Below are 14,011 nucleotides of genomic sequence, written 5' to 3'. Positions count from 1 at the left end.
CATAATGAAGAGCAACTTGATAGCCAAGACAAATTAAATATTTAGCTTCATTGTAAAAAACATAATGCGTCCAAAACAACTTGGCACACTACTCGTGCCTATTTCAAAACAGTTACATTTTGATAGCTTTGCAGTAAAAAGATAGCAGCAAGCTATCTATGCTGAAGTGCAAAAAGCAAGTGAGGTTTTACCTTTACCTTTTTACTCCCTTGTACGAAGTAAAAAGGAAGTATTGTAATCGCGAAAAGTTTCAGACAGCATATTTTAACGAAAATATCCATTTTGACCGCTATCGAATGCAATTTAACGATGTTTTTGCGTGATATCTGTACGTAAGGACAGAATAAAATACTCTTTTCCTTCAAAAAAATTATAAAACTGCTTTAAAATGTATTCTGAAGAGAATTTTTCGTGGCGTCTGTACGAACGTATGTACGTACGTGCGTATCTCGCACAACTCAAAAACGAGTAGCCTCAGGACGTTGAAATTTTGTATATAGGACTGCTATAACATGTAGATGTGCACCTCGTATTTTGGTTGCAATCGGCCGCACCAAACGTATATAAATATATTTATATATATATCCATTCTGTTACCCGGCTCAGTGATCTCAGTTTCTTTACTCTTATATGTTTGTAAATTGTACATTTTTTGCTTTAAAAATGATTGTATTATATTGTTTTTATCTTCCGCTTAAGGTTTTTATGCCTTTAGTAAATCTGTATGCAATATTTTTAGAATTATCAACAATTTTAAAGTTGTCTAAGTGCCGCTAAGCGCCTTTTTAATGGCGGCCATTGGTGTTTACGTTTGAAACAGGAGACTAGTGGATTTGTTACCAATCTAGAGAAACTTAGCTTCGCAACAACAAAGATAACGCTTTCATTTATTATTGCCAATTAAATCATGCTTAATTCTTTCTGGAATTTTCTCTAGGAAATAAGTGTTTAAGATTTACTTAAACTAATAAAATTAGTATAATTTAGAAAGCTATTTTGAGTTTTTATGTATTTTTGCCTTCTCTCGAAGTGAGAAGTGAATTAATTAAATGAGAAATACTCAATCGTCTGTGAAAAACTGTTTCTTTTTTGTTTTGTTTGCTTAATTTCTATTATACATCATTCTAGCTTTATTATAGTATTTGAATAGAACATATGGCAACAATTAGATAATTCCATTCATTAAATGATATAAATTTTGTGCATTATGAGTTATAATATGAACGAAATATATAACTGTTATATAATTATTGGATTATATAACAGTTAACCTAGTTTCCGTTATATAACTATTGTATAAGTTAACTGTTATATAATTATTAATACTGTTAAGTGAATCTAGAACCAGAGTGTCGCTATGGTAAACAAATACTAGAGTGAATTTTAAAGAATGCATTTTTTCTATTGTGGTTTATGCGCTGTCGGCGAAGTAGATTTAATTCAATCCAATAAGTTTAAATGAAATGCAAGAAAAAATGCGTATAATTTAATATTCCGTACAAGGATGTCATGTGGTGTACACATCAGATTTTTCGAGATAGTTTTCGTGGATAAATACTACGACAATCCCACAAAGCATGAGCCATTTTTAGTCAAATTGCGCTTTGCGACGCCGCCGATGGAGACACCGGGCGCAGACCAACCTTATTTTCGGAGTATTGTTGAAATAAACCCACTGTTCATCACAAATGACGATCCGGTCCAGAATTTTGTCTTGCGTTGATATTCGAGCGGACTAATGCAGGCCTGAACATGTCTGTTCCTATCTGCTTGAGTCAGCTCATGCGGCACCAAGCGAGTGAACTGGTACGTCAAGTTTATGCTATATATAGCGCGAATAATAGACATGGCACTTATGTCTAACGTTTTAGAAAGCTCTCGAATGATTGCATACTGATCTTCTTCCACAAGTTCTCGCAGGCGGGCCTCATCAGCATCAGTAGACCTGCCAGAGCGCTTCTTGAATGTTATAGTCCTTGTGTTTGAACTTTCGGTACGAAATCTTTACAGTGTTATATGATACAAAGTTAGTACCTAAAGCTGTACACATGCTTTGGTGACATTATGTAGTTGATTTTTTGCTACAGATTTGGAAGTAAATGTTGGTTCTAATCTGGTAGAGTAGTAATTTTATTTCAGACACTTTGTAGTTAATGATAACGGTATTTTTTTACAAATTTCACAACACAGTATTGTAAAGCAAGCTTTCAAATACCAAAAAATCGTTTGAATATGATTAAACACACCAACGCGAACTGTTTGTGCAGATGATATTTACAGCGGCGGGAAACTTTCTTTAAAACCCGATATAATTCTAAATGTGTTTACATTTGGTCGGAGTCAGGAAAGCAAAATCTTCCTTCAAATATTATGGAACATAATAACTTCGGTAAGGCAGTTGTGATGGTATAATCAGGAATAATATGAATGATAATGCTCCTCCATATCGAGCAAACCTCTTGCCGAATTTCATAAAAGTGGATACATTGAGAGAATACCGTGACTAGCAAAATCTCATGATCTTAATCCAATAGAATACTTATAGGACAACTTTGGAAAAGCATTTTAATAGATATCTTCTCCTTCTAGATACGTATGCCATCCCATAGGACAACATTGCTGGAAGTGTGAAACTTAATTTCCCAAACTATAGCAACGTTATAACCATCATGAAAAGTCTTTATGATATGTATGTGCAAATCTCAGCTTATTCCAATACAGAACCTACGGGACTATCTTGTAAAAATGAGTTGAGTGCAGATATCTTCCTTTTAGATACGTAAATGGTCTGAGAACCGCATTGCTGGAGGATTGGAACTTAATTTCACAAACTGTAACAAGAACAACGGTCCTGCCACCATGAAAAGGCGTTGTGATATTTGTGTACAAATCTCAGGATCTTAAAATCCGATAGAGATATGACTATATTGGAAAAGCAGTTGAATGGCGACATCCTGTTTCTAAAAAGGAATATTCCCTGAGAGTCGCATTGCTGGAGGAGTAAAACTTAATTTCCCCAAATGTAGCAACGCTATTGCCATCATGAAAAAATGTGATATGTGTTTATAAGATAGAGGAGTTAATACTCCTAATTAAATTTATAAAGCTTAATTTTCTTCTGAGTTATTTTCCCCCTAAACTTTCCTCGTAACATATTATCACCATTTTTATTGTTTCACGCTACAGTTTTATATCACAGGCAACTTTCTTATATATGTGTGTCATGACGCTATGTAACATTCTACACAAATTCATAAAACTTTAATTCACAGTTTTTGAGAAACCCCTGATTTTATACATGTGAAGATAAGTTTGGATATCAGTGCATTTCGAAAATATCTTGGAAGTAATAATTTTTTTTTCCTCTTAAGCTTTTCTTTTTCAATTCTCATCCTATCTACGTATTAACTTATGGAGTAACTTAATAGAGTTGCCCTCTCGCTATGTATGTACCGCTGATTTTGTCTATACGGTGATTAAAAGATCCACTTTACATATTTATGTCTTCCCGAACTGCAAAATCCAGGTACCTTATGGTGGTTTCCGTAACTGTTTCTTGCGTGTTTCGTGCCAATCCACCATCACAGCGAATACTTGAGAAATTTCTTGGAATTTTGAAAGAATTTTGAAAGAATTCAAGAATTTTGAAATTATAAATTCTTTCATTTCTCGTAATTTCAAAAATTGAATTAAAAAATTCTTGAAAGAATTCAAGAGTTTTGGGCGAATAGTATCTGACATTCTAGTGAACATAATCATCATATTGACATCGTCAAATACCAATAGTTAGGTGTAAAGTTTAGCAGTAAATTTGCTACGCATTTTTTCTCAGTTTCTGTGTCCGAACTAAGGTTATTATTAACTCTGCTATCTAAATGTTTTTTCAGGTTTGTCTACCTGACGGTACTTCACATGGAGTTATTTCTTTCATGCTGACGAGTTATTACCAGAACTATTAGAAGCAGACTTAATAAAACTAAATAATACGTTATTTAGCTAATTACAATTAAAATTAAAAGTAGCAGTAAATTTGCTACGCATTTTTTCTCAGTTTCTGTGTCCGAACTGAGGTTATTATTAACTCTGCTATCTAAATGTTTTTTCAGGTTTGTCTACCTGACGGTACTTCACATGGAGTTATTTCTTTCATGCTGACGAGTTATTACCAGAACTATTAGAAGCAGACTTAATAAAACTAAATAATACCTTATTTAGCTAATTACAATTAAAATTAAAAAGCGTGCAACATAAAAGAAGTCGATTGATTTATCGACGATTAAAGGTTACAAGAAAAAAATTCAGTGAAATACAACACTTAGTCGTTTCCTCCCAACTAAGCACATAAACTCACTTACGAACTCGCCCAGCAAACGTGAATAACACAACCCCAAACCAATACAAACTTTGGCGTTAACTTTCTCCATCACACGGGCCCACCAGCGGCCGAGCGGTAAAGTCGCTGAACACTGGTAGTTCGGTCCGAGGTTCGAATCCCGCGAACGGGCTGGCTGCATGGGCGTTTTTCCCCATGTGTAACGTGTATACGAGCCAGTTTCCTTTAGAAAGTCCTCCACGAAGGCATCCCTCCCCTTAGGCAGATAGCCCTCGAGGCTTTGCCATAATCACACACATTCTCCATCACACGGGCGTTCACTCCGACGAATATTAGCTACTCTATCTAGCTTTAAAAGCTTCTGCGTGCTTTTAATTTGCACAACCTTCTGGTTTGATGGGATACAAGAGACATCAAGCAAAGAAAAAATGGAAACAGTTTAAATTAACTTACTGTTGGTAAAAATTAAAAATAATTGTTACAAGGTTACTGTCCGATCCACATACTGCGTCTTGCACAAAAAAAAAAAAAAAAAACTTTGAATTTTTCATATTTCGACGCAACAATGCAGATAGAATTAGTATAAGCCACCCAGCTTTTGGTTACCGCACAGCAGATGTATCAAAATGAAAATAGTTTTTATTAAAAAAATATGAATGCTTTCAGTTTTTATATTACGGGGCGTTTTTAAAAACTTTTTTTTGCGTTATATTTATATATTAAATATCACGTTCTTCGCACTTAAACTATAAAATTGAATTCAACAGCGATATCACAAAACATTTAAAAAGAGCCTGTCTTTAGAATTTCCCAATACACAGTTTCGCCCACTGGAGATTTTTTTGTATAATGTTGCCATTGCTCGCTTTGAAATTGTTGAGTTTCTTAATCAAAAATTCGTTAAAGTTTTACAAAATATGAAATAGGTAACAAAACAAATTCCAAATTTGGGCTTCCAGATGCCCATACTCGATATTCAAAATTTGAGGTCTCTAGGTATCGTTGTCGTTTCATAGTGCGAAAAACATACATATACTCATGCAGATTCTTTATAATTTAATTTTTTTTAAATATAATGTAGGGCTCTAATATTTGGTGGCAACAATTTGGCAAGTGAAACGCCGTTTATAGTGAACCAACGCAAAACGAAATTAATAGCCATTCTGGGCAAATAGTCCCTTTGGGCTAATAAATCAGACAAAAAGTTTCTTTAAAAATCATCATCTTTATTAATCATTCATGTTCATTTATTTACAAAATTATACATATGCAGATATTACAGTTCTGCTTTTCAGGATGATTATAAATGTACACAAGCAGAAGAAATGCGTTAATTTCTTAATCATTATTATGTCATGAATACTGTTGTGATTAAACACATAAACTTAAAGGTTACATTCAAATAAACACTATTTTTCACTATAAGAGTAATTGGAAAAACCAGAATTTTTCGCCTGTCATGATACCAAAACAATTAATTCTGTTTGATTTTATTTATTTCTCGAAATGAGGATAAATTTGTAACAACTTTTCTCTTGCAGAGATTTTTAATTAAAGTGAAAAAGCATTTACTTCAGCTTATTGATGTATGCTGCCAATAGAAAGGGTTTTGGAATTTAGATTCACCATTTATACAAATAATAGAAAATACAATAGTTTACTCTTTTTCGTAATATTTTGGTAAACAGTCGTAACACAAACTGTAAATAATGCTTTGTACTGAGAAACTAAATGTTAGTTGTGAGATGAGTTTGAATATGGGCAGTAATTTTAGCTCAGAAAAGAAAGGCAAAGTTGCTTGGAGTAAGCAGTGAAAATCCGTGAACCATTCGCAACCTGGGATTTATACTGACGAGTCTGAGGAAAGCTTCGAGGTCTAGGTTTCATATAAATATTTTGGGAAGAGGTAAGTCTACTAAAAGCAAAGCAAAAATACAGATTAATAACACGTAACAAAATAAAAATTATATTACAGATTTTTCAAATATAATTTTTTATTTGTGAATCAATTAAATTCTGGAAATGTATTCAACACATGGCAGGTGTTTTTGCACATAATACTGAGCTGACGCAGATTTTTTTTCATTACGTAACACGTCTTCAGAAAAGGGTTGCTTAGCATCTAAATTATTTTCCAATATTCACAGGCAACAGAGGGCAACTTTCGGAAAACAGAAATTTCCCGAAAGCCCAGTAAAACTTAGGGTAAACTAAGGTTCCAATAAGTGCAATACTCTGGCTTGAATTTTCAATCGGATTACTCTGAAGCATATTTTTGAGAAATTTCTAACAGAAAATAGCATAAGAATTATTTAAACATAAAATTAATCTAAAAATAATAATTAAAACTAGAAACTAATACGGAAAATTCCGAAATTCGAGAAAATAATCCTGAATTTTAGGGTGTTGTAAAGTTACTATCCTAGTAATAGTTAATAGAACTGCCTGGAACTGCTATTTATTTTGTTAGCAGCAATTATTTTTTTAGGTAGATAACCCTCGTGTGATTTGCAGTAATCAAATACTGCAATTATTCTTACTGATTATCACGTTACTGGGAATGTTATCCATATCGAATGAGGAAAGTATTTTTAGCAAACGTTTTTGTTTAATTTTCCGCCAAACTACGAGTACAAATGTATTGTCATTTATACGCTCGGTAGGGATCTGGAGTTCTAAAATTTGGGTAAATTTCAGAGATTGATGCCATTCATTCCATTACAAGGAGTTGTATTATTAGCAGAGCAGTGCAAAAATAGCTGTAACGTATCTGAAATCGGGTAAAGAATGGTGATGTAATATTTCTAATTCCAAAAGATAAGTATCAGTTCAGAAATCTGTGAAGCTGGCGGGTTAAAAAATTTCCTTCTTCACTATTTTTAGATTTATATATAATTCATATTTTTTTTTTCAACAGAATAGTTAGTCCACATCTTGATTCATTTCAGCTTGGTGAGTCCTGTTGACAATGTTCCCTAATAACACCTGTAGATTAAGTCCTCAGGGGAAGGGAAGTCGATAGTCAGATGATGCAGTGATCTAGTCAGATGATCTAGAAGAGGGGCAAGTGCAAGGATAAATATAGTTATTGTACACACAAAAAAAGCTGGTAATATCAAGGATTATTATTTGTAGCTTTCGGAAACGAATAATTAGATATGCATCTTAAAACTGTCATTAAAAACTTTCAGCCGGTGCCAATCTTCTATTTATTGTCGCTAACATTTCCAAAGATAAAATAGCACGTATATAATCTTGATGATCAAAGATCTTTAATGTCTCTAAATAAGTCGGAAGAAACATTATAAAATAAACACATTCTGGAAGAAAAATTATTGACAGGTGTAACATTATCTTTTGATAACTTTAATAAATTTTTAGCTGGTCCCAACTGTAGAATATTCTCCTCATAATAATAAAAGTCTCATAATTATCAAATGCACAATTTATTTCACATGCTTTGAACTACAGATAATGTTAATTATTTACTTGCTAATATTCCAAACGACGAACATTTATAAAAAGTTATTTTAAATTATTACGTTTTGCATTTTATGGGATAATTCATTGCTTTTAATTAATATTGGAGGCGAACTGATTGTTTACGTTCCTCGTATTAGAATGGCGCCAACATGGATGACGCAGTTTCGACTTTAAATATACTTAATAAATTCAACGACTCTTGGTCTATTTAAATCAAACTGAATGCATTCAATAATATAACATTCACACGTAAACATTTAGTAATAATTCCGGAGTACTGATGAGCTTTAAAATAAGAATTAAACCGTTACAGGCCAGCTACGCTTTTAGCGACCGAATTCTACGAACGACGAAACTCAAAAGCGGGTTGCCAACGCAGGGCAACAAAAAGGTAAAAATTAATTCGATAGGCGTGGAAGTGAACACTGATTATAAAATAACTGTTTCGCGAAAATCAGTATGTTACGGTCATCATAATACGTTTCCTGTCATTTCTGATGTCGTCTAAGTTTCTTGATGATCAAAGAAAATATTCAAATGAAACTCAGAATACAATTACTTAAAAAGTTTTGTAATATGTTAGAGCTCAGTTTTATTTATTTTAGCATAGAAGTAGAGAAAAACATGTGCATGAATTAGATAACGGGGAATTTCAAAATGGGATTACATTATAAATTATACACAATATAATATTTATTTATTTTTCTTTTCATTACCTAGTAAATAGTAAATACAAGAAAAAAAGATTATTAAAATTTTAAATGTGACTGAGTTTGGCTAATAAACGGTCAAATCTATGTTCTAATTTAAAACTTTGTGGAATATAATACTTATCCTATTAGTATTTGACATGTTGCCTTTGATTAAAGTATATTATTAAACTATACCTTGTAGCTATTTAACTGATGATTACGTCAATAAGTGAATTAAATGCTTATGTGCGAATGCAGTTTTAAAATTTTTGGCTTAATAGTCTTTCGTACTATTATTTTAGTTTTATCTTGTCAGCAAAATTGCTTGGATAAAAGAACTGAAAACAGGATAAAATTCAATGAAATACAGCAAATTAACGACAGTGTTCATGCGTATTAAATAAATCACACGGAACGGCTTCATAAAGGTGCCATACGTTTTGAAGCTCATCCTCAATACAAAAAGACAGAAACTTTTATAAGGCTGCGCGAACCTTTATGCCGGAGAACTCAGTTTGTATGCCTATGTTATGACAGCGTCTATGTCTTCGAATTGTGGCCGATTTGGACAAGTGTGCTGGCACTATTTCTTACAGGGTGCTGTTATGGAGGTATTCCAATCGCATCAGTCCTTATTCTTGTATAATTTCTTTGGTATATTTGTGACTAATAATACATTTTAAACTCAGATTGTTTTCTTGAGTAATTGACCGTAGTTTCGGCTTTACATCGACAGAAAGTGAATTTTTTTTTATCTTGAAAAGATATCAGGTTTCCCTTTATTTATTTAATAAAAAACATTCCAAGGAATTTTCAAACTTGTATTGAAGGTGAAATTCATTTAAGTTCTTTGTATGATTGTATGATTTGTATATATATATATATATTTTAAACTGCTTAACAAATAGCGTTCATGAACACTATTTTGTAAGTTAAATAAATCTTCATAACATTACTAAGGAAATTTCTAAAATGCATTTGGTTATTAAGCATATTTTTAATAAGGTTCAAAACCACCATAAAAGCTTACTTTTACCTTTAAACTGAATTAATATAAGATAAATAATTACTGATTAACTGTTTCTTTAAATCTGGGATATTTGACATTTCTTCTTTATGCATCAATCAGTTTTCTCAATTATAAACTTGGAAGCCTATTAAAGTTTGAAATTCAATGAAGTGTTTTTTTATGTATGTATATCATATAGGTCCAAGGTGGCCTTTGTTTGATGAAATTCCTTTAAAATGATTTCTTTGCTTACAAAATACAGATATAATCGGTTTTGCCACTTTGATAACTAGCATACATGTAGTTCAGTCTATAGATATATATGGTGATTCTTCCAAGTTCTACATATTAAGAACGTTTTCGGAGTAAATCAAACTTTTTAAAGAAATGTAGGTAAAAGTGATGTTTCTGTGTAGCCATCATCCTGTCACATTCTGAGTATGAGTGTGATGTAAGTTTTGGAGAACCCATTGTGCTGAAACCTGCTGAGCGTAGATCGATGATGCTAGAGGTATGAGACACCCTGCACGTGTAAGCACAATGATAATTTACATACAAGGGAAACAGCATAATTTAAAAGTAAAAGTTATAACGTTCACTGAAAAAATTTTCTGAATAACATCTTTGTCATTTAGAGTCATTGCACCCTTTGTGAGGCTTACATCGTCTTAACAGTGTCACTTTCTCTTTTCTGAGGAAGTTCTCATATGGCAGTCGTTCTGTCTGAGTCTTTGTCATTGATGGCTTGCAAAGCGTGCATCGTGGCCCGTTCCAAGTCTTCCTTATCAGGTGGAGAAGCAGCGAAAAGATGCTCATACACAAGCCCAGCGACGACACCACCTAGTATGGGGCCCAGCCAATATACCTGAAAAACAAATTATAGGATTATAGGCTTATAATCAACCAAAGACGTTTTTAGTTTGTTTTACTTTTTTGTATTTACAAATTAATTGAAACAAATGATTTTATTTTGTCGTTTGGTAATTTAAGTAAAGTTTCATCGACTTGGAACTGGCTATCGCTCAGTTTGATATGCCTTTATCTTGTGGCTCCATTTCTTAGTGAGACTAGTAATCGTGCCACTACTGCCTTGATGTCCTTGAAGCTGGGAAGTGGGTTTGGGGGTCGAGCCGAAATATATAAGACGTATTTTATACCATATTTTAAACTGTATTTTATACCACAAGGCAAAATTTCATTAACCCTCAAGCTGCCGTAAATTTCAGTTAGGTCTAAGCTGGCATATTTGCATGAAAGCTAATTTAAATGGTAACTACTGTCTCAACACATGAAATCTATTACAGATTCACTCGAGAAATGCATTGCTTGCGTTTAGGTGCTTTAGAAAATCCATTGAAATTTTGTAAGAATTTCAGGGTGAGAAATATCGCAGTAATAGTTTACTAGAATTTCACTTCTGCGCAGTGGAATGAAGAACATTATCGAAAAATTCAGAATCTAAACCAAACTCTCTGTTAAATACATTTTTAAAATAGCGACTGTATGTCCATTGGTGTAAACCTTACATAATTTATATACCGCTTTCTAAATCAACTTCTCTGAGTAGATGATGTTTTTATTCATTTTTAGCATATAATAATGAGCAAAATTCTACCTTCGTATTTCAATTTGGTGGAAAATTTTCGCAGTTGTTCATTACTTTCTAAATGAACTTCCGACGCAGATGACACCTTAATTCATTTTTAATACATAATCAGACTGAATGGTAAGATTCATAATTCATAGCCTGAATGGGCTTAGTTGAGTTATTCCAGCTTTAATGTATAATAATTAACAAAATGTGACCTCCCTTATTTCCATTGATGAAAGCTTTTCGTAATTCATATATTTCTTTCTAATTTAAATTCCATGCGTGAATGATAACCTAATTAATTTTTAGCACATAATAATTAACAAAATTCGTGAAAACTGTGAAACATATTTATTGTGAACATATTCCACTTGTTATTATTTATTTTATATTATTCATATATTTGGATTTTATATGAAAAAATTCAGTGAGATTTGAATGAGAAATGACTCTGCACGTACAAAATTCCTTGATATGCAAAAGCAACACCAAATACGGGGGGAATTTTATCAGTTACTAAAGATTAAACTGGAAACTTCTGTCTGAATTCCATTCCTGGCTATTTAAAATATAGCAGCGTGAAGGAAACAGCCAATAGCCTTGAAATTTGTACTAGGCTTAAACATCGAGAAAATAAGGAAGTGACTCCATTACAAGGCATAGTACAAATCCCATGCGCCAACAGCTTAAATTCAGGACTTCCATGTCTTTTCACTTTCCTTCCTATGGGAAGATTTAACATGCCTTGCTGGGAAAAACAGCAATCTTTCGAGCACGTTTCTGAGTTTGACAAAGGATTCTTCCTTTGTCAAACTCAGAAACTTGCTCGAAGTGTGAAACTCATAAATTTGTTCGAAACTCAGCACTTGCTCAAAGTGCTCGAACTGTGGTTATAGAGATTGAGGATTATTACTCTGAGAAATTAGTCCTTGTGTGGGAAAAAAAATCGAGCCACCGTGATGCGAGTATGGAATCACTGGATAAAGGAAGGACTGACCGACGGGAATGATTGCAGCAACTTCGTGGCAACACAAAAAGGAGAGGAGAGATATATCAGCATAGTAGTGACAGATTGCATTATAAACCTAAGCGCAAAAATTAGGGTCTATTTCTCAACTTGTATCAGTACACAACATCTGACGTAATATACAGAGGAGCGGAACATTTTCGAAGCATTTATTGTTTTAATTATAGTTTACGTCAAATGCACTTGCAACTGCAATAGTGCATTGGACAAATGAATGCATATTGTCTTTTCAGATAAATTTCAATTTTTCCTGGAATGTTTCGATGGTCACGATATTACATTGACAAACATTATAGCATTTGCATAATGCATTCCCATACCGATCCATCACATGGTTTGGAATGTTACTGGATTTTACTCTCTCACGCAACTAATATGCTTTGTCGCCTCAACAGACACCGCTACTTCTTTGAAGTTTTGGAACTGTTGTTCTGCCTCACATTCTACGCTGGTCTGCGTCCAAATTTCAGTAGGCCAAATGTATAACCGTAGGTGGAACGCAACATTGAATAGTTATCGTACTGCCGCTTCAGCTCACATGTTCTCCAAATATGTGCCCCATCAAACATATCTGATTAATTATTGGGAATTACCTAGCGATAGTAACTTAAAATATGGGCATTAATATGAAAACTACCATGCATATAATTCATATAATATATCTGACTGATGACTTTTATAAATTTTTGTACCTATAAATATTTGTTTATTATAATTATTAAAATACGTTTATAAAGCTATATTACATATTTCGGTATAAGAAAATGATTTTTGAGCTATCTGAGTACGGATTTTTAAATATTTATGCTCCAAAAAGCCATTCTCAGTTGCTAGACAAATGTGCATTGCACATTTCGTAAGAAAACTAGCAAACAACTTTAAGATTTACTGATATTTAAATCTCTGACGGCTAGTTGAATGATGGCCATCCAAGGGAAGCAACGGAAGTAATAATTTGGTGGCAATATGAGAAAACTTACTAGATAAGGCATCAATTATTTTTCAGTCGCGGTTGAGATGGTGATGGGGATGGTGTTACAATGCTTAACTACGTATTGCAATCAGATGTTACAAAGATGGCATGCCGATTATACATACTTGATTTCGGAATAAAAACAAGCATATTCTGTAGAAATGACTCAGCACAATGGGTGCAATCTGCACCCCCTAATTCTATATACGCATATCACATTTTCAATAATAGAAGATACAGCTAAGCGAGATAGATGGTTTACCCCGGCATGAGCAAGCACAGAAAAATCACGCATATAACGCAGCTAGAGCATTCATAAGCTCGGTTTCTTTGTTTCAATTCTGAATGGTGATTGGATAAAAGCTCACACCGTTGCAGATAAAATAATGACGCAAATGGCGCAATACGGAGTTTTGAAGAGGGACGTATTTAAATTAAAATTAGGAATTAAAAGGTGTATTGTCTATTAAGTTAGCAATTTTGTTAATAATTTTCTTTCATATCTAACATATATATATTATTTTAACTCTGATTTTGGTTGTATGTTTCAAAAACTATTGGATAAAGATTTTGCAGCTTTAATAATTTCAGATTTCTTTTCAGGTATTTAAGAAAAAACTTAAAATTTGAAGTCGTTAAAAGGCCATGTTATAGAGTTTTTAAAATTTTGGAGCGCAAAATAAAAAATCAATTATACCTTCGCTGGAACTCGAACTACGCATCTTCTAATTTCAAGGGCTAATCACCACATTGCAAGAGCAAGCACGAAAGAAATATCTTAAATCCTCATATCATAAAAATATTTCAGAATTAATTAAGCTGAGCTTATAAAATATTAATAAAATAATTTTATCACGTTATTAATATTAGCCAAAGCTTAATTTCTGAAACTTGAAGTGGCGG

The 14,011-nt window shown here is 33.0% G+C and overlaps 1 protein-coding gene across 1 annotated transcript in view; it reads right to left on the bottom strand.

Annotated features, from left to right (window-relative positions):
* Positions 1 to 5,538: 5,538 nt before the first annotated feature.
* LOC118182197 (aquaporin AQPAe.a-like) overlaps positions 5,539 to 14,011 on the bottom strand; it is a 40,068-nt gene continuing 31,595 nt past the window's right edge. The window contains exon 3 of the mRNA XM_035351514.2: positions 5,539 to 10,382. Coding sequence (XP_035207405.1) covers positions 10,221 to 10,382 — 162 coding nt within the window. The 3' untranslated portion in view covers positions 5,539 to 10,220. The remainder of the gene's footprint in view (positions 10,383 to 14,011) is intronic.

Source organism: Stegodyphus dumicola, chromosome 5 (genome assembly GCF_044657685.1).
Source record: "Stegodyphus dumicola isolate Sdum_Otavi_A_Nest chromosome 5, ASM4465768v1".
NCBI lineage: Eukaryota > Metazoa > Arthropoda > Arachnida > Araneae > Eresidae > Stegodyphus > Stegodyphus dumicola.
The sequence above is the reverse complement of the archived record's forward strand: the minus strand, read 5'-3'. Positions and strand labels throughout refer to the sequence as shown.